Source organism: Pollachius pollachius (genome assembly GCF_949987615.1).
Source record: "Pollachius pollachius genome assembly, chromosome: 11".
In the NCBI taxonomy this organism is placed as follows: Eukaryota; Metazoa; Chordata; class Actinopteri; order Gadiformes; family Gadidae; genus Pollachius; species Pollachius pollachius.
In genome coordinates this window covers 13,691,473-13,718,821 of record NC_136944.1, presented here as the reverse complement: position 1 = coordinate 13,718,821, position 27,349 = coordinate 13,691,473, and the positions used below count along the sequence as shown (strand labels likewise).

The window sequence follows — 27,349 nt, the reverse complement described above, 5'->3', positions numbered from 1 at the left end:
CATTGATTTTCAATGTATATATATCAATGGGGCTGAAACAGGTAGTGCAACCCAAAATGTTCAATGTTAACATGTTAACATTCACATTCATGTTCAGCATGGTCAGACCTTTAAAAAAAATTGGTTTCGTCGGGAGGTGGTTGCATGGTAAGGCCCCGTAACACACAGCCTATTTAAGTGGTAGCTTAGTACTAAGCTACCATGTCAACATGTCACTATAGCTAGCTATAGTGACATGTTAAAATGGTGTATTAACTTACAATCTCTTCCCCTTAACCAAGACACTGACACCAATCTTAACCAGGAGTTTCCTCGATTTCTCAGACAGTATTCTATTGGCCTCGTTATCAGCCAGCATAGTGGGTCCTTTCCTCTCCAGTACTGCTTTCATAGTTTCAACTTCAACATCATTCTGTTGATGGGGTAATGTCTTTAGATGTGGGCTCAATGGCCATGCTATATCTCAGTACATTCTGACATGAACCATTTCTAATGTTATCAGTGTTAATTAAATGTATATAACAGGGTTAATACAGAAGTATTCATTGCACATACCTGCTGACTACTAGGACCATCTACATTCTGATGTTCAACCTTAAAAAAAAACGACTACCGCCACACACACACACACACACACACACACACACACACACACACACACACACACACACACACACACACACACACACACACACAATGTATATAACAGGGTTAATACAGAAGTATTCATTGCACATACCTGCTGACTACTAGGACCATCTACATTCTGATGTTCAACCTTAAAAAAAAACTACTGCCGCCACACACACACACACACACACACACACACACACACACACACACACACACACACACACACACACAGAAAGATCCACTCAACAAAAACCGAAGACACAATCACACACGTGTCTGTCTGATCAAAACATACCTCACATCCTTGGCAGGGAGCAATAGCCATTTAAATATATACTACTGTGTGTGTGTGTAGCCTACGCAAGGGTGCCCATTGGCTGCTTCTGAATAAAGCACGCCTCCCAAGTTTCATTTTTTGAAACATCACTGCGTAAGAGGACCTGAAAACGTTTACCACTTCACGTCGATTGTGTTTTCAGTCCGTAAGCAAATTAACTTGATTTTCCGTCATATTTTCACAGTTTGCTTGTTGTTACGCGTTTGTAAGTACATAGCCTACGTAGACGTCTACATTGAGGTTATACTTGTAACATGGTTATCATATTTGTATCTACAGATGGAATTGCAGACGGAACTATTCAAAATGAACCCATTGGATGAACTTGACTATTTACATCTTCTACGGTTTTTCGGGCGCAATAAGAGAAAAATGTCCTGCATGGATAGGCCGCAAACATTTTTAAACCAGCTGCGGGATCACCAGCTCATTCTTGAGGAGAAATATCAGGTGAGACTAAATGTATCTCGGATCAAATAGCCATGAGTGTCTGACGCAACATATTTGAATAATGCGCGCAAATATAATGGGCTAAGAGAACGGAAATCCTTTAGTTGCCGCCTTGTGCGGCAACTGGCTAGAGGGCTCATTTGCCTTACATTTAAGCAGCACGCACCAGGAAATGAACTTTACTTTATGAAGTTGAACTTTGTCTGCACGTTTGATTAAAAGTTAAGAAGCATTGCACTCTGCTGACACTGTTAAGTGTCTAGTTTTAGTTATGAATCTTATGATCCTCTCTAATGCGCCTCCACACGACGCGTCACGCGAGTATGTTTTTTAGTTACATCAGTGTAGGCCAGGCCACACGCTTTAGAAAAGAAATGCATGTGCGAGTGCACTGCGCGCGTTCATCATGAATGAGCGTTCATGTTTTCGTCCCTGGTGAGCTCGGCCAGGAACCGCTACTGATAAATGCAGAGGTGGGAATGTAGAAATGGACTATTCCAATAGGCATCAATGCCCTTTATTATGGTCCTCATACTATAGTTTGTGACTCGCTCCACTCTCAAACGTCCACGAAAATCTGTTACCTCATTCATACCCCTCGATGTTAATGAAAAACTTTTCTTCCTCCCATCTCCAGGAGACGATAAACAGCAGCGAAGAAATGCAGCAGAAAGTATATGAACTTCTGTGCTGGATCGAGAAAGAGCGACATCCGGACATCAAGATGTTCTGGACCTGCGTCTTCAAGGAATTCATGATGACCCAGTACCCCACTCTGAAGCAGCTACGAGACAGTCTCTTCGATGGTTCGGGGGTTGCAAGTGAAGGTGAATAGAATAATACACGGAGTCGGGCTGTGTCTCTTAGTAACATGTATTAACGAGCTGGCACATAACAGGACTGACGCGTGTTGACTGCCCGAGTCCATACACACACAAGCCCACCAGAGGGAGCTGTCGGCGTGAGAAATCCCTCCCTGATAATCCCTAATTAAATCTTACCCCCGACGTTGTAAACCGATTTCCGATTAGTTATTGCACGTTTTAATGGTAGCCTACTAGCTCCAGTAACAACATCTTTGCCTAGTGTTTATTTCTAAGCTTTATTTTACCCAGTGTGCGAAATACCCGTCAATATTCAGGGGTCCCCATCTCCTGATTGTTGCGCAATACCGATATACATTTTGCAGTAGGCCTTTAACATTACAATATTTCATTGATGCAAGCCAAGACAATCAGTATTTAGCCTACATGACAACACACATAGGCTACTAACAATTTTTGATGATCCGATATGCTATATATTTTAAAGCAACACTGACATAGGAGGCTGCATTGGCTAAAGTTGTTTGGATGCCCGTTGATTCATTACAAGGAGAGGCAAAGTTGTGCATTACAATGCAAACACGACAATAATTGGCACCACTTAGATGAGCAATCAACTGAATAAATGGCAGGTATAGCCTATTGGACACTGTGGCATCCCGCCGCTGAACCTCGGACCGGGCGGGTCCGAGGACACGCAGTAGACCTGGTTTACCGTCCCCACCCTCCAGCCGGCAAAGGAGGGCACCACGTCTCTCCCCCCAATCAGCGCAATCGGGGACACCTGGCCGGAGGAAGGGAAAGGACCAGGAGCCGGGCTTAAAAGGAGCCCCAGACCGGGCAAACGAGAGAGTGACACGGGGGGAGTAAGCACCAGACCGGGCGAACGGCAAGGGACGCGGAGGGAGTACGCACCAGGGCGAAGCGACACGGAGGGATTCCACACAGCGCCGGGCAAGTGACACGGCGGGAGTACTCGCTAGACCGGGAGAAGGGCGAAGCGACACGGAGGGATTCCGCACCACGCCGGCGATCTAGAGGCTCACTGAGACCCTAGCACGAGTATACAGACTACTTATTCTGTTGAAATAAACGCAGACTGCGACTTTAACCCCTGCTTTCCGTGTAATTCCTACCGGGTATCTGACACTTGGGGAGACGGGTTGCCACATATGGTGGAGAATGCAGGCAACTCGACCGCGCTACGGGCCGGTTTTGTGAGGGAACCCCCTTCAGCCGGCATGCAGAACCCGGATGGGACCGCGGCGACGCCCGCCCAGCAGCAGCAGCGGGAGACCACGGAGAGTCTGGCCCTGCTCTACGAGGCCGTACTACGGCTCACCGAACTAACCGCCGCCGCAGCCGCCGCCGCGACCGCCGCCCCGATGCAGCCGGAGACGACGCCGCCAGAGACGACGGGGCCCGAGATGAGGCCGCGGGAGACGAGGCCGCGGGAGACGGGGCCCCGAGGCGAGCCACGCTGGCAGCAGACGCAGCCATGCATGCTAGCGACCTGCTGGGCACAGGGGAAAACAGGAAGCCCGACCATACCGGCGCGGGTAATGAACCGGGGCACGCAGGCCCTCGTGGATACCGGCAGCGTGGTCACTCTCCTCCGCCCCGACTTGGCGGGCGGGAAGGAGGGCGCGCCCATAGAGGTGACCTGCATACACGGGGACACCCGGACGTTCGAGACCTGCCACGTCGTCATCCGGACCCCGCACGGGGTATTCACGACGCGGGCAGGGATCGTACCCCACCTCCCGGTGCCGCTGCTAATCGGGAAGGACTGCCCGATCTTCCACCGGCTACAGGACCCGGCGCGTGAACTCCGGAGCCGGAGAGAACCACCCCGCAGAGGGGTGAGGGGAGCTCAACAGGCCTACGGGGCCACCAGGCCTCCGTCGCCCCCCGGAGGGCGAACAGGGGAGGCTGAGCCCGCGGCCTCACCGGAACCAGAGGCCGTGGCGCTGCTCGAGGCCGACTCGGAGCCAGAGCTCGAGGCCGATCCAGAGACCGACATCGACACCGAGCCCACGACAGAGGCCTCAATCCAGGCCGATGAGACGTCGGTCGTGACCCAGCCTGTGGTGGAGACGGAGCCCGAGGCGGAGGCTGAGCCCGCGGCCTCACCGGAACCAGAGGCCGTGGCGCTGCTCGAGGCCGACTTGGAGTCAGAGCTCGAGGCCGAGCCAGAGGCCGACGTCGACACCGAGCCGGAGGCAGAGGCAGAGACGGAAGCGGCAGAGACGTCAGTCGAAGCAAGGGACTCCGCTAAAGAAGCTGAGGACGACCACCTGCCCGTGTCTATCCCCAATGAAGCCGCCATCACGCTGGACGTGGATGGGGACGACCTCCCGGAGACAGGTAAACCTGTGAAGCTTCCAGATCCCGACAAGAGCTCGGACGACCACCGGGTCCCCTCTGGACCCACGGGCCACGACGACGATGACGACGACGACCTGATGGAGGAGGTGACCAAGGACCCCGGCTCCAAGAAGGCGTCGACCGCCAAGCCGCTGCAGCGAATCACAGTGGACCACGAGTGTGCCTATCAAGCCCAGAGCCGGTGGAGGGCGGAGGGAGGTCATCCTGGTCACCGACCACGCCCCCCTGAAGCGGATGGCCGGAGCCAGGGACACCAACGCACGAGTGACGCGGTGGTTCCGGGCCCTCCGAAACATCAGGTATTATCTCCTAGGGAGGGAGGTCATCCTGGTCACCAACCACGCCCCCGGAAGTGGATGGCCGGAGCCAAGAACGCCGACGCCCTGTCACGCCGGGATGCCTGCCTGAGCGGGTTCACCGACGACCAGAGGCCTGAGCAAGCGGTGGAGGAGTGTGGCATCCCGCCGCTGAACCTCGGACCGGGCGGGTCCGAGGACACGCAGTAGACCTGGTTTACCGTCCCCACCCTCCAGCCGGCGACAGAGAGCACCACGTCTCTCCCCCCAATCAGCGCAATCGGGGACACCTGGCCGGAGGAAGGGAAAGGACCAGGAGCCGGGCTTAAAAGGCGCACCAGACCGGGCGAACGGGAGAGTGACACGGAGGGAGTAAGCACCAGACCGGGCGAACGGCAAGGGACGCGGAGGGAGTACGCACCAGGGCGAAGCGACACGGAGGGATTCCGCACAGCGCCGGGCAAGTGACACGGCGGGAGTACTCGCTAGACCGGGAGAAGGGCGAAGCGACACGGAGGGATTCCGCACCACGCCGGCGATCTAGAGGCTCACTGAGACCCTAGCACGAGTATACAGACTACTTATTCTGTTGAAATAAACGCCGACTGCGGCTTTAACCCCTGCTTTCCGTGTAATTCCTACCGGGTATCTGACACTTGGGGAGACGGGTTGCCACAACACGCAATCAGTGCACTTGCAAATGAGTGCTTGCAAGTATGACCGATCGTGGTGTCAGACAGCCCACAACAAGCCAAACATCACCACGGCGGGTGCGCTCTCTCTCTCTCACTCTCGCACGCCCGTACACAATCACTCCAACGTATCCAACTCCAAGGCTAGGCTGCCGCACTAAGACCACAACTAACCACAAGGCCTTCATAATCATGCAGTATGCAGAAGCCAGAAAGGACACACGCACAGTCGCACACACTCATCTTATGCAAAACAATCCGTTTTATCGTCAACATTCAGTCATTGCAAAGATTTAAAGAATAGCCTCTTACCATAAGTTAGAATGGACCCAATGTGTTTTCTCAGGATTCATGCTTGGCTGTTTGTCCTCCTTCTGCTCGTTTGTTCTCATGTCTAGGCTAAGAAATTGATGCTCCCCTGTAGCTCAAACACCGGTTTGTTGCGGTTATTCTGCTTCATTTATTTGACATTTTACTTGTAAAGGTTAGGTATTTTTACCGCATTTATCTATTAAGTGACTGAACAGGTGAGGCTGAGATCAATCAATATGACCAGAGATGATAATGAACATTTGCATGAGCTTTTTTTCTATTGTCAGTTCCAGCTATCTCTGACAGCGAAGAAGAGTTGGAGGAAGAGGAGGGGGAGGAGGAGGGGCTGCAGGCCAACCCGGATGAAGACGAGGTTAGCATTGAGGACGAAGTGGAACTGCAGGGGAATGACTGCTCTACCCAGAGCTCCGATACAGGTACATGAGACAGTGCTACATATGGACACATTAAAATGTATTACCACTATTGTAGTATTAATTTATATTAAAAGGATTATTAGCTATTACAGGCTAAAATCCAATATCTGAATTTTAAGCCTTCAAATGTGTTTTGAGGAGTTTTTGGGAAGAGGGTGGAGTGTTATCCACATGGTTACGACCCATGCCAATTTAAGTGGCCAATTCCACCGAGCGGTGTGGTTAGGCAGTGATGTGCCTGAACGCGTTCATTGAACGATAGTTCATGAACTCGTTCATATTTTGGGCAAACGTGAACTGAACGTACTGTATTACTGCCTGATGAACATTACTGTGAACTCGTTCATTCTGGTGTCTGTGAATGGCACGCTCACTCGGTTTAACTTCGTTCAATAGGGGGATTATTTTTCTATCTACACGGCGGATGCGCGCACAGAATGATCGCAAAAAGAAGATTGTTTGACCAGTTGCCATGGTTATCTCCGTGTGGTTCATTTGCAGTTGCGGTGTTGTCAGCTTACTGTTATATTAAACTGTAATCAGAAAATGTGGTTATATGCTATAGACCCTATAGTATCTGTGGTATAAAGGCTGGGGCACCATTATAAAACAACATAGACAGACCAAAAACCAAAAGTAGATGCTAAACAATACTAACATTATCGATATAAACCATCCTGACGTTTCATCCAGGCTTTAGTAACAAAAGAGGCTAACTTATAAACATTAAAGGTAAACAAACATTCCATCCTGACACCATCATTGCTCCAAAATATTTCAGGGTTTTGAGCACCCTTGAACAGTTCATTTACAAAAGGTACTCTTAGTTCATCATAGAAGGGACAGTATAAAAGAAAATGAGATTCATTCTCCACTTCTCGTAAATCACAAAGTTCACAAAGTCTCTGTTCCTCTGGGATATTTTTAAATCTGCTGACCTCAAGTGCAAGGGGAAGGATTCCCATTCTTAATTGAGCAATCAAGGATCTCTGATTTCTTGGTAAATTTGTTTTAACAAATTATTCTGTTTCATAATTATGCTTGATTTGGACGTATGTCCGTAATTTTGGTTTTAACATTATATCATTTAACTATTTTTTATTGAACCCGACAAGTAAGTTTTTTCTAATTTTGTTTATGCTGCATGATAAATTATTGCTATAGATATACTGAAATTTGGCTTCTTCAAAGACAGCATGAATCTCTGCGGCCCATGGAGAGTTCTGTACTTTACTCCAAAGGAGAACTTTCTTATTGATCCTGTCATCTGACACATTAATAAAACGATTCCACAATCTAATCATATCACACTTTCTCCTTATTGTACCAGGAATCCCACCCATGTCACACTGAGCAACCAAAGAGGGAACTGAACTTTCCCAACACTGCGGTTAGGTGCGGTATGGTTAGGTGCGGTTAGGTGCTGCTCGCGTTTCCAACGCCGACCGTACCAATATGGTAGGGCGGGGTTAGCCGGATGGCTATAGCGGCAGCTACGTAATCAACGGACGCCGTTTGTAGCTCCAACATATGCACTAGGGTTGGATTTAGTGATTTGTTTCCGCGAACCAGTTCGCGTCATTCAGTTCGCCAAGAGGAGTCGTTCGCGAATCGTTCGTTCAGTCGAGTTTCCGGTAGCGGTGAATCGAATCATACACGGTTCTCTGAGTCAGTCAGACTCAGCCCCTCGTTCGTTCGTTCGTTCGTTCGTTCGTTCGTTCGTTCGTTCAGTCGAGTTTCCGGTTCAGTCGAGTTTCCGGTAGAATCATGGAATGAACGGCTCAGACTCAGCGCCTCCCTCGTTCTCATTCTCATACGTCAACATTACAACTTTAACCAAACGCAGCGGGATGGGGGGTGAAGTTGATTATTGGATGTTTAACATATCAGCAAAATAATAGACTTGATTTAGCAATGATGGTGGGTGTCCCGGGTGTTTTAGGCTCCCATAAACAGAACCCTGTGCAGCCAAAGACTAAATCTAGCTGCAAAAATTAACACTGCCTTCAAAACGAGAGCTGGTTAATTGTGAAAAATGCAAAAAACTGTCATCAGACAACGCAGTTAAACGCTATTGTAATGACCTCGCCGGTGACAAACCAGGTCACTGAAAACCCGTAACCAATGGCAAAAAGCCACACTAACAACAACCGGTTACCCGGGCAACCCCCCAACCCGGTCCCTTCAACGTGCAAGCCCCCACCCTCCTGTTCTCCCAAGGCCCTCCCCCAGCTGACCTGATGATTTGCCCCCCACACTGATTGACAAGAAGAACATCCAATGCATGCACAGAGAACAACTGGCATAACTGACAACGAAATACAATGCAACACATAACACACAAACTCTTTAAATGTCCCAGGGTCGCTACACTATAGACTCTAGAGTTTCTGGTATAAAGGCTGGGACGAAGTTCAAATGATAAATATGTACACTTTATGTTGAAAGTATACTGTCGTGATTTCCATTGAAACGAATTGCGCGGCGACTAGTCTTCACAACGAGAGCTGGTAGGTTGTGAAAATGTGGTATAAAGGCTGGGACGAATTTCGAATTATAAATATGTACAATGCATCCTTTAAATAAGTCCATGCAACAGATGGCCAATGTGAATAATAGATAGCTCGCTCACTAAGCCCATTTGTTTTTTCCCCATTAAACCTGTTGATTTCTGTCTCTCATTGACTAAAATTCAACGAGAGCGTCCTAAACTCAGTCCTAGAACAGCATACGATTGGCTGGCTCTCGTGAGTCGTGACGTCTCTCAGTCGGTCCCTCCTCACCACTCACACAGTGAGTGAACGAACTGTCAGCGAGTCAGCAACTAGTGGGTCTGGGAGGAGTCGAGTCTGAGAACGAACGAGGCGAACGAGACGAACGAGGCGAACGAGACGAACGAGACGAACGAGGCGAACGAGATGAACGAGGCGAACGAGAGAGAGAGGAACCAGTTCAGTTTGTTCGTCTTAACGATTCGTTCATTCGAACTGATTCGTTCGCGAACGAGTCAACACTAATATGCACACACACACACACACACACACACACACTAGGGCTGGGTATTGCCAGGTACCTCACAATTCAATCAAATTCGATTCTTTAGGTCTTCATTCGATTCGATTTCCAAGTGCAGATGACAAAAATACCTAAATATTATTTAGAATTAACCATTTCATAATGAATTAACCATTTCATTGTGCTTTAACTAGCAAAAAGGGAATACACCATTGTATAGTATTGTTCCTGAGCTAAACTTGCAGCATAAAAGTAATAATCTTAACATGGACAAATGTAAAAGGGCATGTACATTTAGGCATACTCGCTTCTAGATTACAATGACTGAGTATGCTTCTTCTTTTATTTTTTATGAAATAATCGATTTCAAAAAAATTCTGAATCGAAATTGAATCGAGAACAAATAAATTGCAGTGCAATGATGACTCGATATTTTTACCCAGCCCTAACATACACACAGTAGCGTTATGCTGTATGTGTCCGGGAAGCCTTATCCTTAGATGAGGGTATTAAATACATTGCTGCTCAGATGGAGCTTCACCAGCCACACACATCATGGCATTCTACTATGAGTGTCTGAAAAGCCCAACTTTCTTGCGACACGCAGTCAACCGCTTCCCAGACAGAGCTCCACAAATCCACACACACCGCGCCGCCGGAGCCCCTTCATCGTGACATCAGACTACATTGGAAAAAGTAGTCTGACGTCGCGAGAAGAACGCAAGTGTTTTGGGGAGAATGTTTTGCTTTTGTCCAGTGATAAACAGTGATAAAATTGCATTGATTATTATGTGGATGATCATATAAGACAAACAACCACGTTTTAAAACAAAGTGGTTTCGAGTTCACTGGCTCTTTAGATATGATTATGACAGGTTTTAAAAATGTATTGGATTATGGAACCAATAACCAGTAATGCCAGTAAAACGGTTCAATCAGGTTAGAATTTATCAGAGCACATCCAGCGTCATGTGCCCCAAAACAGTGTGTTGCAGGGCCTAGTGGCGTGTCCTCTTGTCAAAAAAATGAAAACATGTTTGTGTTAACATTAATTTCATCTACTATGGCTAAGTGCAACTTCAACAAGATCTGGCCCGAGAACAGCTCTGCACCTTGTGCAAGAAAATGCTCAAATTAGGAACTTTGGGTATAACGGCTTTTAGAGTCGCATGGGAAGTCAGAAAAGCATAAAACCGCTGTTACAAGCCACCAGCAAACTCCTGCCTTCACCCATTATCGTTCAGTATTCACATCGGGAGCATCAAGGTGGTTCGGTGTTTAAATGTTTTAGTGTATACTACACGTGAACAGCCCAAAAATAAACAAGATAACACTTTTTGCCAGGATATATTTGTTTTTATTAGCAGACATTTTGCGATGAAAACTATATTGAGTTTGAGATGTCAATCATGGGATATTGCCCAATATCCTGAGATAGCGAACCAATCAAATTGTGCCATCTTAGGAGGTTCACGTGTAGCATATACTAACTATATATAATATCTATGTATTTATATGTATCTGTATAATCTGCTGAACACTCTCTTACTTGTCTCTACTCTCAAGGGACTCAATGCGGCTTTGGTCCGTGTCTCCCCAAGTGACGTCATGCAATGCATTCTGGGGGAAATGAGAATCAATAGCAAACCACTAAAATAGTACCTACTTTTTCATATTACATTCTGTTTTGTGATACCTAACAACATTAAATTCAATGGATGACTATGGTTTAAATCTTTATTATCAACAAGCAAATTGCACAAATTCGTTGGAAAATAAAGCCTGCAACACGGCCTTTAATATGTTTTTTGCTGTATTCCTGAGCCCAGGCTCTGCGGAGTTGGCTTCACACATTCCTGTTACCTGTGGTGACCAGCAGGGGGTGCTCTACCTCACCAAACTGGCAAAAGGTGAGCGGGAAACAGCCTGATTAGGGGCTGGAATGTGTGATCATTTTATTCTTGTTCCAAGGGTTGAGTTTAAATACAAAGTTGTGTACAGAAACACAGCAATGGGATTTATGTTTTTTTATTTATGTGAAGGAATTGGTCTTGAAGTTTTCAGTGTGGCGTTTGAGGTTATGAACTAATAAGACTACAAAATGAGCCATGAAGGAGTAAAAGCCTGATTTCCTCCTTGGTTTAGGGGATTCATGATTAAACTTTCTGTATTATTGTTAACATTAAAGATGAATTATTATGGTTTTCATTAGAAATGTTGAAAATCAAACCAGGTCTTGCATTTGAAAATTAATTAATATATAACAAAAAAAATGAAAAGACATTGGTTACACTGGAAACAGTGACCAACTGGAGGAAAGGGAAAAACAACAAGATGGGGTTTCTATTTGTCTCTTCAGGTTAAACAGAGTGGGCTTGACCAGAGATTTAAACGCAATTTAGAGGGGTTTGACAAACAAAGAAATGCAATGTTAAGTTCTGTTTTATTTTTTAAACCTATTTCCCACCTTCAAGCAGTTTTAACCTCACTGTCTCTGTGGTTTCAGCAGAGCCGTGCATCCTGAGGAACAATAAGTGGTACACACCCAAAAAGTTTGAGAAGCTGGGCGGCAAGCACAGGTCGAGGAACTGGAAGCAGAGTATCCGTTGCAACGACACCAAGTTAAAAGAGCTATTTAAGGTATTTAAAAGGAGAACCAAACCCTAAAACAAATGATTTGTCCCCTAATTTGGATTAGGGGACGAAGGACCCTCTAGTCATGCGCTGCGTTATTAATTGATGGCAGATTTGGTCCAGTCAAGCACACATTTACACAGATTTACGACCTTTCATCTCCCACACGCTCAAAGTAAAGTGGGCTGTGAAGGCTTTGGCCCACCACCACCCAGCCTCCACCTGCTTTGGTTCTGCTCTGTATTATATATCACCACAATGGGTTGAGATATCTGATGTACCACATGGAGGATTTGTCTAGTGCTCCCTGTTGTCAAATGATGGTATTATCTATCTGACATCTGTATGTCCTGCTTAAAATCTTACTGCAGGGAAAACCATAAAGGAGTAGAACCCTACCCCAAAACCAAAATTATTACCATATTACCAAAAAATCGTTAAATCTATCAGATGACAGAAGTGATGTTAGGAATATGGATCAATATTAAAATACTAATTTATATATGGACTCATGACTCGAGTAGAAAGTGAAGACCCCTAGGCCTGAACAGCAATAAAGCCACCACTTAATTTAAAAAAAGTGTCTGTGAGACGGCATGTTTCACAATTTTGGTTGTGGGCAGGGACAAGGTCAAACAGGGTGTTCGGGGCAAGAGAGTTGGGTGTAAGGTTTGAGAGTTCATGCCTGCATGAGCAAACTACTAGTGATCAATCACTTTGGTTCTGTTTAAAATATCTAGATTCTACATTCTAAACACACTCACAGCACAGCCTGTTTAGACATAGGGGAGTTGATATCCTATGTGAGGAACCTCTTTCCATTAGCTTAATGTGTGTGTGTGTGTGTGTGTGTCTGTGTGTGTGTGTGTGTGTGTGTGTGTGTGTGTGTGTGTGTGTGTGTGTGTGTGTGTGTGTGTGTTGTGAAACCCTATTGCAGCAGGGACACCTGAAATGCCCGGGATATAATAAGAGCAAGGTAACTTTCAATAAATCAATCCGGCGGTTACCGTAAAATCATTTGGATTGCTGGTTTGTGTTTTCTCAGGATTCATGCTTGGCTGTTTGTCCTCCTTCTGCTCGTTTGTTCTCATGTCTAGGCTAAGAAATTGATGCCCCCCTGCAGCTCAAACACCGGTTTGTTGCGGTTATTCTGCTTCATTTATTTGACATTTTACTTGTAAAGGTTAGGTATTTTTACCGCATTTATCTATTAAGTGACTGAACAGGTGAGGCTGAGATCAATCAATATGACCAGAGATGATAATGAACATTTGCATGAGCTTTTTTTCTATTGTCAGTTCCAGCTATCTCTGACAGCGAAGAAGAGTTGGAGGAAGAGGAGGGGGAGGAGGAGGGGCTGCAGGCCAACCCGGATGAAGACGAGGTTAGCATTGAGGACGAAGTGGAACTGCAGGGGAATGACTGCTCTACCCAGAGCTCCGATACAGGTACATGAGACAGTGCTACATATGGACACATTAAAATGTATTACCACTATTGTAGTATTAATTTATATTAAAAGGATTATTAGCTATTACAGGCTAAAATCCAATATCTGAATTTTAAGCCTTCAAATGTGTTTTGAGGAGTTTTTGGGAAGAGGGTGGAGTGTTATCCACATGGTTACGACCCATGCCAATTTAAGTGGCCAATTCCACCGAGCGGTGTGGTTAGGCAGTGATGTGCCTGAACGCGTTCATTGAACGATAGTTCATGAACTCGTTCATATTTTGGGCAAACGTGAACTGAACGTACTGTATTACTGCCTGATGAACATTACTGTGAACTCGTTCATTCTGGTGTCTGTGAACGGCACGCTCACTCGGTTTAACTTCGTTCAATAGGGGGATTATTTTTCTATCAACACGGCGGATGCGCGCACAGAATGATCGCAAAAAGAAGATTGTTTGACCAGTTGCCATGGTTATCTCCGTGTGGTTCATTTGCAGTTGCGGTGTTGTCAGCTTACTGTTATATTAAACTGTAATCAGAAAATGTGGTTATATGCTATAGACCCTATAGTATCTGTGGTATAAAGGCTGGGGCACCATTATAAAACAACATAGACAGACCAAAAACCAAAAGTAGATGCTAAACAATACTAACATTATCGATATAAACCATCCTGACGTTTCATCCAGGCTTTAGTAACAAAAGAGGCTAACTTATAAACATTAAAGGTAAACAAACATTCCATCCTGACACCATCATTGCTCCAAAATATTTCAGGGTTTTGAGCACCCTTGAACAGTTCATTTACAAAAGGTACTCTTAGTTCATCATAGAAGGGACAGTATAAAAGAAAATGAGATTCATTCTCCACTTCTCGTAAATCACAAAGTTCACAAAGTCTCTGTTCCTCTGGGATATTTTTAAATCTGCTGACCTCAAGTGCAAGGGGAAGGATTCCCATTCTTAATTGAGCAATCAAGGATCTCTGATTTCTTGGTAAATTTGTTTTTACAAATTATTCTGTTTCATAATTATGCTTGATTTGGACGTATGTCCGTAATTTTGGTTTTAACATTATATCATTTAACTATTTTTTATTGAACCCGACAAGTAAGTTTTTTCTAATTTTGTTTATGCTGCATGATAAATTATTGCTATAGATATACTGAAATTTGGCTTCTTCAAAGACAGCATGAATCTCTGCGGCCCATGGAGAGTTCTGTACTTTACTCCAAAGGAGAACTTTCTTATTGATCCTGTCATCTGACACATTAATAAAACGATTCCACAATCTAATCATATCACACTTTCTCCTTATTGTACCAGGAATCCCACCCATGTCACACTGAGCAACCAAAGAGGGAACTGAACTTTCCCAACACTGCGGTTAGGTGCGGTATGGTTAGGTGCGGTTAGGTGCTGCTCGCGTTTCCAACGCCGACCGTACCAATATGGTAGGGCGGGGTTAGCCGGATGGCTATAGCGGCAGCTACGTAATCAACGGACGCCGTTTGTAGCTCCAACATATGCACTAGGGTTGGATTTAGTGATTTGTTTCCGCGAACCAGTTCGCGTCATTCAGTTCGCCAAGAGGAGTCGTTCGCGAATCGTTCGTTCAGTCGAGTTTCCGGTAGCGGTGAATCGAATCATACACGGTTCTCTGAGTCAGTCAGACTCAGCCCCTCGTTCGTTCGTTCGTTCGTTCGTTCGTTCGTTCGTTCGTTCAGTCGAGTTTCCGGTTCAGTCGAGTTTCCGGTAGAATCATGGAATGAACGGCTCAGACTCAGCGCCTCCCTCGTTCTCATTCTCATACGTCAACATTACAACTTTAACCAAACGCAGCGGGATGGGGGGTGAAGTTGATTATTGGATGTTTAACATATCAGCAAAATAATAGACTTGATTTAGCAATGATGGTGGGTGTCCCGGGTGTTTTAGGCTCCCATAAACAGAACCCTGTGCAGCCAAAGACTAAATCTAGCTGCAAAAATTAACACTGCCTTCAAAACGAGAGCTGGTTAATTGTGAAAAATGCAAAAAACTGTCATCAGACAACGCAGTTAAACGCTATTGTAATGACCTCGCCGGTGACAAACCAGGTCACTGAAAACCCGTAACCAATGGCAAAAAGCCACACTAACAACAACCGGTTACCCGGGCAACCCCCCAACCCGGTCCCTTCAACGTGCAAGCCCCCACCCTCCTGTTCTCCCAAGGCCCTCCCCCAGCTGACCTGATGATTTGCCCCCCACACTGATTGACAAGAAGAACATCCAATGCATGCACAGAGAACAACTGGCATAACGGACAACGAAATACAATGCAACACATAACACACAAACTCTTTAAATGTCCCAGGGTCGCTACACTATAGACTCTAGAGTTTCTGGTATAAAGGCTGGGACGAAGTTCAAATGATAAATATGTACACTTTATGTTGAAAGTATACTGTCGTGATTTCCATTGAAACGAATTGCGCGGCGACTAGTCTTCACAACGAGAGCTGGTAGGTTGTGAAAATGTGGTATAAAGGCTGGGACGAATTTCGAATTATAAATATGTACAATGCATCCTTTAAATAAGTCCATGCAACAGATGGCCAATGTGAATAATAGATAGCTCGCTCACTAAGCCCATTTGTTTTTTCCCCATTAAACCTGTTGATTTCTGTCTCTCATTGACTAAAATTCAACGAGAGCGTCCTAAACTCAGTCCTAGAACAGCATACGATTGGCTGGCTCTCGTGAGTCGTGACGTCTCTCAGTCGGTCCCTCCTCACCACTCACACAGTGAGTGAACGAACTGTCAGCGAGTCAGCAACTAGTGGGTCTGGGAGGAGTCGAGTCTGAGAACGAACGAGGCGAACGAGACGAACGAGGCGAACGAGACGAACGAGACGAACGAGGCGAACGAGATGAACGAGGCGAACGAGAGAGAGAGGAACCAGTTCAGTTTGTTCGTCTTAACGATTCGTTCATTCAAACTGATTCGTTCGCGAACGAGTCAACACTAATATGCACACACACACACACACACACACACACTAGGGCTGGGTATTGCCAGGTACCTCACAATTCAATCAAATTCGATTCTTTAGGTCTTCATTCGATTCGATTTCCAAGTGCAGATGACAAAAATACCTAAATATTATTTAGAATTAACCATTTCATAATGAATTAACCATTTCATTGTGCTTTAACTAGCAAAAAGGGAATACACCATTGTATAGTATTGTTCCTGAGCTAAACTTGCAGCATAAAAGTAATAATCTTAACATGGACAAATGTAAAAGGGCATGTACATTTAGGCATACTCGCTTCTAGATTACAATGACTGAGTATGCTTCTTCTTTTATTTTTTATGAAATAATCGATTTCAAAAAAATTCTGAATCGAAATTGAATCGAGAACAAATAAATTGCAGTGCAATGATGACTCGATATTTTTACCCAGCCCTAACATACACACAGTAGCGTTATGCTGTATGTGTCCGGGAAGCCTTATCCTTAGATGAGGGTATTAAATACATTGCTGCTCAGATGGAGCTTCACCAGCCACACACATCATGGCATTCTACTATGAGTGTCTGAAAAGCCCAACTTTCTTGCGACACGCAGTCAACCGCTTCCCAGACAGAGCTCCACAAATCCACACACACCGCGCCGCCGGAGCCCCTTCATCGTGACATCAGACTACATTGGAAAAAGTAGTCTGACGTCGCGAGAAGAACGCAAGTGTTTTGGGGAGAATGTTTTGCTTTTGTCCAGTGATAAACAGTGATAAAATTGCATTGATTATTATGTGGATGATCATATAAGACAAACAACCACGTTTTAAAACAAAGTGGTTTCGAGTTCACTGGCTCTTTAGATATGATTATGACAGGTTTTAAAAATGTATTGGATTATGGAACCAATAACCAGTAATGCCAGTAAAACGGTTCAATCAGGTTAGAATTTATCAGAGCACATCCAGCGTCATGTGCCCCAAAACAGTGTGTTGCAGGGCCTAGTGGCGTGTCCTCTCGTCAAAAAAATGGAAACATGTTTGTGTTAACATTAATTTCATCTACTATGGCTAAGTGCAACTTCAACAAGATCTGGCCCGAGAACAGCTCTGCACCTTGTGCAAGAAAATGCTCAAATTAGGAACTTTGGGTATAACGGCTTTTAGAGTCGCATGGGAAGTCAGAAAAGCATAAAACCGCTGTTACAAGCCACCAGCAAACTCCTGCCTTCACCCATTATCGTTCAGTATTCACATCGGGAGCATCAAGGTGGTTCCAGCGCGACCCACACTGCATTAACAATGACCCTGTAACTCTGTAATGGCTCAAAAACGGTTGTATGTGGCGGACACAAGCATTTTTACCTAAATGAGGCATAGCTCACGTCAGCATATTCGGCGAAATTCCACAAACCTAACTTTTGTTTGTATCTGTCGTATCTCATAATTGTAAACAGATATGTCTTACAGAGTACTAAATTATAGGCACCTATCACACGTGATTATATGAATCACGCTCTCTGATATATTATGTGACTGTATGTGGCTAATCAGTTAGATTAACCACCAGCTGCAGACATTTTATGTCTTCTACAATGTCTCTAGTGGGATCTATGTTTTTGTTGAATGAAGCATTGCATATTATACTCGTACAACCCTTACGTACACACAGTTCTGTGTAGTCGTGTTATTTTGAATGCAAATACATTTATTTACTTTGCAAGTAATTCTGGTACTTTGATTTTCCTTCATATCCTTCATACTTTTTTGCAAGTATGTTAGTTAAATAAGTCTTAAATTGCATTCATGAAAGTCTGGTCTTAAATTTAACTTGTTGAGACCTGCAACAACCATATACTAGAATTAGCATTTTGAGCAATGGAATTATTAGCATTGTTGACATAATTATTGACATAATTATTCATTCAAATGTTGTGTGTGTGTATATATATACAGACAAAGGAGATTATCGGGAGGAAGTGACAGACGAGACGCCCAGGGTCGGCCAGAATGTGTTCAGAGTCATTTGTGGAGCTCTGAGTGGGATGCTGCACAAGAGCCGCTTCGCCTCAGGTATCAGGGTCTATCTGTCTACCTTTTCCTGACTGCCAATTGTCTTCCTGGACCAAAATATAGATAATTGAATGCACTTTGACTTATTTAAAAAAGACGTGGCAAATGCATACATATTGATTATGATCATGGCATGAAGAACGGCATTTGTTTAATGTTGTGTGGCATTATGAACGCTGTACGAAAGTGAGGTGAGTTATGGTCTGGTCAGGCGTGGTCGGATGGCTGAAGGTCCTCTTTCTCCAGGGAGGTGTGGGAAGAGTATTCGGACAGAGGACCATTGGTTGAGTCCAGTGGAGTTCGTGGAGCAGGGGTCAGCAGCGCCTCACGCCCACTGGAGGAGGGACATCCAATGGGAAGGACAACCTCTCAGCAGTCTCATTGAGGTAACACACTTTCTGTGTGTGCGTGAATGACACTAATGTGAACTCACAACTAAACCCACACCTATGCCATATTTTATATATTTTGCTGTACACACACACACACACACACTTACATAGGGCTGGGAAAAATGTATTTCGGAACAACTACATAAAAAGTTGTTTGTGCAATTAAAAAAAAGCATGCACGCACACACACACACACACACACTTCCATTGAGGCCATTGAGGTCACCGAGGTTAGGACCGCTGTATGTTTTGTTAGGTAATATAAAAGTAAAAAAAATGTACATGTTGCCACCTAGTTCGGAACTTTCACACATTGCAATAGAAGGACCACAGGCTTAATAACCATTATGTTACCTCATTTGATGATAGAAAGAGAATGAACTGATATCTTTCATTTGAAAATATCCTACAATATAACATTAAAGGTCCAATGGCATGAAAATCCCACCTTATGAGGTTTTCTAACCTAAATATGAGTTCCTCTAGCCTGCCTATGGTCCCCCAGTGGCTAAAACTTGCATTCGGTGTAAAACGAGCACTAGGTGTTCTGCTTGCCTATGAAAAAACGGAGGCTCAAGCGCGCTGATATGGAATGTGGTCCCTTATGTCGTCATAAAGGATCTAATCTCCTCCCGTTTCTCTGCCTTGCCTGCCCAGAGAATTTGGCCCGCCAATGAGACACGACCGTGTGAGTGCCACGTGTGTGTGTGTGTGTGTGTGTGTGTGATTACACACACTGTAACGCAAGTGTTTGCTGTTGGTGTTATGGCGCATAACACATTGGTTCTTTGACGTCTCTTGTATTTCCACAACGAGACTGTCGTTGGAGTTATCTCAGCCATGGTTGCAGAAGGTTTCCCGCTGCCGAGGCACCACCGCCAGGAGGCGGTGGTGCCTAAGCGCTGACCGCTGCCGAGGCGGTGGTCCCTCGGCAGCGAGGCTCCAGTGGGAGACAACCGCGGTCAACAATCCCTTTCTCCTCCACGTCATGGTTCAGTCAACTTCAGATTGATGTGGACGTGGAAGAACCAGAGACGTTGGAGAACCCGACGCGGCCGTTTGTTATTCATAATATCGTCTGGAGGCTAACACAGCTTTGGCCGTGATAATATATATTATATGATATCTATGTATAATATGATATTATTTAGATATAGAGCTCCAGTACTCCCGTGTGTTCTAGAATATTTACAGAACTAGGCTAAAGGCTGTGTGGCCTCGCCATCGCGATACATCCAATGTAAACAGAGCGCATGGTACCATGGCTGCAAGCTGCTCAGGGCCACACCCCCACCCTCCTCCTTGACCCGCCTCTCTGCTCCTCATTTGCATTAAAGCTACAGACACCGAAACGGCGCATTTGGGAAAAGCTCAATGTGCGACTGGCTCGTCGTAGCTGTAATTCTGCACCACAGCTGAATTTCGGGAAAGTCTTAAAATACTGTGTTTGGGGCCTACTAATATCTATATTAAAGCATCCATAATGTAGCATGCCATGGGACCTTTTAAGACCTCGATATGCGCTTGCATGAGTGTGTGTGTGTGTATGCATGTGTAACATTTGAATACCCATCCGATCATCTGCCTTGTGAAGGCCTCTTCTTCATTATAGAACTACAACAAGTTTTGTAATCAAACCATATTTTAGTTAGTTGCAATGCACTAACTATTGCCCTGCAGTACCCTTTACTACCCAAGTTAACGTAAAAAGATAATATTATAAAATGACGGAACAATACAAAAAATACTAACCAATTCTTAAAGCTGTTGTTCCTTAATGCAGAATACAGCACAATTGCATAAACAACTTTTTATGTAGTTGATCATATATAGATTTTTCCCAGCCCTATGTAAGTGTGTGTGTTTGTGTGTGTACAGCAAAATATATTAAATATGGAATAGGTGTGGGTTTAGGTTTGAGTTCACATTAGTATCATTCATACCCTTTACATATATCTGAGAGAGTGTGTTCTTGATCCTTCCAGAGGAAGAGGTTGACCTTACACTCTGAGCAGTGTTTCTGTCAGCTGTGCCATCCTGAGCCTAAAGCCCTGGTGAGTCCCCCTGTCTGTTGGAGATAGTTGCAACATGTTTGATTGGTGAAGAAAAGACCCCCAAATATATTATTTTAGGAGTTATCCTAAACAGCTGGAAAAGGATGTTCAGGACTACTTATCATACCATTACTTCTATTTATCATACAAAATACTAATATTATTCTATTTCCGGTCATTTCAATGCTACTTATCATACTTATACTACTACTTACACTACTTTTATCAGACAAATGCTACTACTCGTAAGTTATCATACCAATGCTACTATGTATCAGACTAGTACTAATTCTACTACTAATACTTAAACTAATAATAAGGTATCATAGCAATACTACTATGATTCATACTTGTACTACCTTTGCTTATACTACTACTTAGAAGGGATCATTCCGATACTATTATGCATTATACTCGTAGTACTTCTGTTAGGCTTACCTATCATCCTTATACTACTTATCAAACTAATGCTAATCATACTACTAGACATAGGTTCAAACTATATCACTTAAGTTTAGCCATTTGTTTACCTCTTTCACTTAGGTGTAAAACCAACAGTTTTACATCATTCAAATGGTTGGTTCGTTCAAACTGTTACGTTTACTCCAGTCCGACATTAATGTATTGAACTCTTTTAAAATCTTTTCACTTCGGTTCAGCTATTCTACATTTATGTATATTGAACCATGAAACTTTACTAAACACATATGGAAGATCATTTGTGATCAGAAGTTTCACCTAAAACTACAGTTCTCCTTGTGTGTGTGTGTGTGTGTGTGTGTGTGTGTGTGCACATGGGCGCACGTGTATGTGGGTGTGTAAATGCATGTGTGCCTGTGTGTGTGTGTGCAGGAGGAACAGAAGAATGATGATGATTGCTATGTGTGTGGGAGTGAGGGTAACCTGGTGATGTGTGACCAATGTCCACGCTCCTTCCACCCAGAGTGTCACCTGCCCCGGCTGGACCCCTCTATACTGGGGTGAGCACTCACACACACACACCCACACACACACGCACCAGTTACACGCACACTCAGGGACAACAAGCTAAGATATCACTGTTCAAACGATGGGGTGCAAGCACACACACAACATATGCATGTACACACAAACCCAAAGCCACACACACAGGGACACCTTGGTACACACATGCGTATTTGCACAAACACAAAAGCACACGAGACACGTACTGACACACATACACAGGCACACAAACACATTGCCTCCCCTAAAAAGTAAAACATCCTAACCTTGTGTGTGTGTGTATATGTGCCTGTGTGTTTTTGTGTGTGAGAAAAGGGACGACAGTGCTTGGCTGTGTACGTTCTGCATCTGGAATATGAATGAGTATCTCTCTCAAATGACGCACGAAGAGACCCTCATGCATCCTGTCTCCAACCACATGCTGGTAACCACCCTGGTCCTTTTTACCTCTCTTGCTAGCTACCATCCTAGCTCACACACTAGCTTCCATGCTAACTCCCTTCTAGCTCACATGCTAACTCATCACACTAAGTCCTTGAATATCAAGTGCTAGGTCTTCTGCTAGACCGTCCTTCTAGCGCTCCCTGCTAGTGTAGCCTATTTGTTGGTGCTAAAGACATTTGGCCACCCAGGATCAAGGTTTGGCAGGGGCCTTTTTTGGTCCCTGGTAATATGGAAAATGAAACCGATTGGCACACAGGGTCAATAACTTTGTCTCAAATCCATACATAAAGCAGTAAAGTAACAGCATATAGAATAAACGTATTTGGCTATAAGGAAAATAAAACCATTTGCTGCATCCCAAGGTTTAAAATAAAAGTTGTCTTTTTAGCTGTGACACAACTCATGGTAATATTGCATTTCCAAAATAGCAACATACAGTATTCATATCGTAATTTGTAATATAAAAGCTGTCTTTGTGCCCTAACAGCAGTGCCACTACCTGCTCCTGTCTCTGTACAATGCAGACAAGGATCACATTTTTGCAAAAGATCCATGCATCCATGTAAGTATCACTGTTTTCAACATTATTCTCTATTGTGTATGTATGTGATCTCGCTCGGTCTCTCTGTCCCTCCCTCCCTTCCTCCCTCCCTCCCTGCTTCCATCCCTCCCTCTCTCCCTCCTTAACTCTCTAGCAGACAGATATAAACAAACATACTGGCAATTGTACGACTGAACCAAATCAGAAAGATTTTCAGTTTCTCTCTTGCTCTCACTTTATCTCCCTCCCTCCCTCACTTCAGGTGAGGGGATACAGCTCTCAAATCGTGACTCCTATGTGGCTGGACAAGATCACAGAGCAGCTCCTAGACCAGCAGTACACCGTCGGACAGTTATTAACCGATATCCAACTCATTTTCTCCAACTGTGATCAATTTAACCAGGTTAGTGAGTAGGACTCCTCCCTCCCGGCTCACAAATAATGCCGCGTTCGAGATGCATCGTACACCACCCGCCCGAGTTGCTCTTTTGACGTAATTTCCTGGCTTGTAGCACTTATAGCGTTTACATTTCTCTTTGTTGGCATCGGGGAAGAACAGTCATTGGCTATTCATTGTTATTGTTAGCTACATTAGCCTCTTTAGCAAACCAGTCGTGCGGTTAACCTTGCTGAACTTGGTGGACTCTCAGGACTACGAGTGGGACAGGTTATATTACAACCAAAAGGGGGCGTGCCTCTGTGAAAAGTCGCAAGAAAGCTGGGAGATTTTCCACTTTGTAGCTCGGGCAGGTGGTGTACGATGCATCCCGAACACGGCATTACACCGGCCGTGCGAGTTAGATATGTAAGCTAGACTAGTCATTGTTTTTTTTGTTTTTTTCATTAGTTATTTTTGCCAGGCATGTTAAAGGTCTTTGGTAATGTTTAATAGATTTGTTTTGTTTTTTCAGAATAAACCAGAGTTCCGGGACATGGGAATCAGACTGAAAGAGTTCTATGAACAAGAGGAAGAAAAGGTTTTTCGCAGGCAATAGCAGAGAAATGCAACGTGCTAATGGACCTCGGACATGCTAGAATTAAATGTGTGGATTCGTCACTGTGTTGCGTTTAGCTCGTTGAGGAACAAGGCAGTTTAGCAGTAAGAACGGGTACTTGTCTGTGTGAAAGGCACAACATTCCTTACGTTAACATTAAATAACTTTTTATAATGTTCTGGCCTTTAATGTATAAAATTAGGGCGGTCAAATGTTATCAAATGGAATGACACATTATCATTCATACAAAATATACTTAATAAATAAAAACTAGACCAAGTGATCTTGAGGGAGTTTTATTGACTTACTCAGTGTGGGTTAAATATGAAACTTATGGAACACAACAAATTTGGGAATTGTAAACAGGCAGTTACTTAGTACAATTGTAAACCAACAGTTACTACAAGTGTAGTTCAATTCAAATAAGTAGCACCACAGATTTGGGAATTGTAAGCAAAAATCACAGCCCTAGTATAAATATAACTAATGGAGATTTTCAACATCTCAGGATGAAGATATTTAGTCAACATCAACTTAATAGTCTAATAATATACCAGGATAATTGTGAGGACATTCCATTGGCAGGATGGGGGTGCTAAATCTGATACCGTAGAATGAATTGGCTTCTAGAAGGAGACCCCTTACAGTTATACATTGTTTCTCACTCTCAAAAAGGATGCGTTGGAAACAACATATTCTTAACGCATCCATGTGTTTAGTTAAGGACAACACATCTTGGGCCCTATTTTAACGGTCTGAAACGCAAGTGAGAAGCACCAAGCGCAAGTAGCTTTGTGGGCGGTTCTATGGCGATGTCGCTATTTTACCTGCGCAAAAAATGACTTGCGCCCGGCGCAAATCTAAAAAGGGTTGGTTTGAAGTAGCCTAATTACCCTTAGGTATGGTTTGGGCGTAACGTGCAATAAACCAATGAGAGTGCCAGCTCCCATCCCCTTTAAGAGCCATGTGCGCATTTGAATCTGACGAGTTGATATTTTGACAGCGCGTCTGCAGTCTCCGATGAGACAGATGCACATGAATTTCAAACTTCAAATGGCTCAGTTGATGGCCAAATAATAGGCCTAATTCACACATGGAATAAGGTTTTCTTTCACAACTTCAGAAATACTGAGTCCTCAAATAAATTTCGGCAAAGAAATCTTATATGATATAACATATGATATACGGTAACTGGTTCTATTTAATGTTTCTTATCTGTTTCTTATCAGTATTGCATGCATTATCGTTATCGACTTGTGTTCCTAATATGCATGTGTCCCCCCGTTAATATACATTGCCATGGACTGTATTATGCGTTACGTGTGTGACCGGCACTAGGATTACTTGTGTATGACAACGCCACTCTCTTTAAAGGGGAGAGACCCTGGACTACACGCAGTGTGACTAATCTACAGCAACCACTCCCCACTCAGGTTAATACCTATTAGGGCAAGGACAAGCAGAGGCTCTTGAAGTTGTACAAAAATAAAGTTTATTTTAACAATATCCCCTCAACAATAAAATCAATACTTTTGTATTTGATAAGGCTGATACCTAGAGTTGGACACACACATAACCAGGTGAATACTGTTATGTATTTAAAGGTTCGAAGGCACTGCACACTTCAAAGACACTGCACACTTAAAAAACACTGCACACTTAAAAGTTCAAAGGCACTGCACACTTAAACAGCTCAAAACACTGTATACTTATAGGTTCGAAGGCACTGCACACTTCCAGAGCAAACATTAAATTCTACGACACCATGGAAAGGTGGATGGTCACAACTATCAAGGTAAGCGCAACAAAACAAAAATGGAGACACTAATTATAAGGATTTCTGGGAGGAGAGAACAGTGGCTGCCCTGCCGACGTGTGTCGCCAGTTCAGCCTACAGGACCGAATAAATACATTACAAGAAATTCAACAGTATTATTAAAACTGACCCAGATGATACCCATGCCCAGTCTCTCGTACCTGCTTTGAGCTAAGCTGTAGCGCATCCAGGTAATACAGTAGATTGACTGGGACAGCTAATGCTGCTTGTCATAAAGTGCTGATGATTAATATCTACAAATATAACAGGAAATACAAAGTTAAATAAACCACCGAATGTACAGCAGCAGACGGGTGGCAACATCATATTAGGTGGACATTATTAGTAGCTCCCACCTTAAACTGCTACGAGGTAAGGCCTACAGGTACGAGGTACCATGCAGTTTAACCCTCATGGCACCAACCGACACACTAAGAATGCAAGGAGAGGTAAATAATCTAAACTCAACATTAAACACAAGCATATAGACCCAGAAAAGTGTTTGTACCTCTTTTCTTCTCAGACCTGCGACGCCGGCAACAGGAGCATGGACGAGGGTGAGCTACGAGAACAAACGTGGACTTGCAAAGTCCCGCGAGATCCTAGTCTCATGTACTGTGAGGCTGCTGTTGCTAGGTTCCCCACCTGGTGACCTGGGTCCTAGCGTCCCATATGTTACATACACCCCCACTTTAAAAGGTCGCCGTCCCGGTGACATAACTCACTTTACTTAGCAGGAACATTAGTCTCGTGGCCTGTGTGCTAAAGGGTCTGGGGGCCGTTGGGCTAGGGGTTGGGGTAGACGGAATGGGTTTGAATGCTGCCCAGCTGTGGTTCGGTGGGAGCGTCGTATCATCTCTGGTCCCAACAAGAACTGGAGGGCTGTTTCTGGCCCTTCAGGAGAGGGTGGATTGCTCTCTGGGAGACCTTCAGGTTCTTCCATGGACACAAGGCCAGTCTCTGGGGGCTGGGGGTCTGGGGCTGGCTCCTGTTCGGCAATAGAGCTAACGTTACAGGGGGAGCTGATGAAACCTGACAGAAGGCTGCTGTTGCTGTCCTCATCCTCGCTAGCGTTTCCTAAGGGGGGGGTTTCATCCCTCTGTCTGGGGGGAGGGGGAGCCACTAGTGGTTCTGAGACCAGCACGCCTCTCTCAGTGATTGGTCTTAGTTCAGAGCGATGAACAGTTTTCTGCTGTTCTGGGTTGGATCGGGACTGGATCTTGTATACTGTACCGACATTATCCAGGCATTTCACCACTTGGTAAACTGTTGATTCCCAGACATCTTGGATTTTTCTACGTCCTAGTACATGGTTCTTCCGATAGACCAGAGTGCCAACTGGAAGGATGGCTGTGGTTGTTGGAGGTTGGCGCTGCTCTCTGGCTGTGGCAGCTGCCTCCAAATGCTTTTTAGCTGCCACATACACAGAAGCCAAGTGATCTTGATGCTTGGTGACCCAGTCATCTGGTGTGATTGAAGCTGGCTCCTCATCCGCTTGCCCCAGTAGTAGGTCAACAGGTAGCTGGGGTTTCTGACCAAACATCAGTTCGTATGGTGAATGACCTGTTGACTGGT

At 44.6% G+C, this 27,349-nt stretch overlaps 1 protein-coding gene and 1 long non-coding RNA gene across 7 annotated transcripts; one reads left to right on the top strand and one right to left on the bottom strand.

The window, feature by feature from the left end:
* Nucleotides 1-1,060: 1,060 nt before the first annotated feature.
* Nucleotides 1,061-25,453, top strand: LOC307082496 (uncharacterized protein). Of its 6 annotated transcripts, none has more exons than XM_079746099.1 (17): nucleotides 1,061-1,115; nucleotides 1,250-1,420; nucleotides 2,058-2,247; nucleotides 6,220-6,369; nucleotides 11,214-11,294; nucleotides 11,894-12,024; nucleotides 12,956-12,994; nucleotides 13,116-13,152; nucleotides 13,317-13,466; nucleotides 18,432-18,548; nucleotides 18,795-18,934; nucleotides 20,926-20,994; nucleotides 21,847-21,974; nucleotides 22,294-22,402; nucleotides 22,910-22,984; nucleotides 23,226-23,366; nucleotides 23,875-25,453. In XM_079746099.1, exons 2-17 carry the CDS (start codon nucleotides 1,250-1,252, stop codon nucleotides 23,956-23,958), a joined length of 1,812 nt encoding a protein of 603 aa, XP_079602225.1. In that variant the 5' UTR covers nucleotides 1,061-1,115; the 3' UTR covers nucleotides 23,959-25,453. The 6 variants fall into 6 exon arrangements, with proteins under 6 accessions (XP_079602225.1, XP_079602224.1, XP_079602229.1 ...); XM_079746098.1 differs by having other exon boundaries at nucleotides 11,891-12,024; XM_079746103.1 differs by lacking the exon at nucleotides 6,220-6,369 and having other exon boundaries at nucleotides 2,058-2,226; nucleotides 11,891-12,024.
* On the bottom strand, nucleotides 25,446-26,303 carry LOC307082497. Its single transcript, XR_013812225.1, has 3 exons — nucleotides 26,283-26,303; nucleotides 26,131-26,205; nucleotides 25,446-26,028 (listed from the first exon to the last, which is right to left on the bottom strand). It is a non-coding gene; the product is annotated as an uncharacterized lncRNA (long non-coding RNA).
* Between the last annotated feature and the right edge of the window lie 1,046 nt (nucleotides 26,304-27,349).

What these genes read in the sequence shown, in the direction of transcription:
- LOC307082496 (XM_079746098.1), top strand. Translation starts at nt 1,250, where the DNA reads ATGGAATTGCAGACGGAACTATTCAAAATGAACCCATTGGATGAACTT. An exon ending in TACCCAGAGCTCCGATACAG is followed by an intron (nt 6,370 to 11,213) that starts GTACATGAGACA and finishes TCCTGAGCCCAG; the next exon opens with GCTCTGCGGAGTTGGCTTCA. An exon ending in CTGGACCCCTCTATACTGGG is followed by an intron (nt 21,975 to 22,293) that starts GTGAGCACTCAC and finishes GTGTGAGAAAAG; the next exon opens with GGACGACAGTGCTTGGCTGT.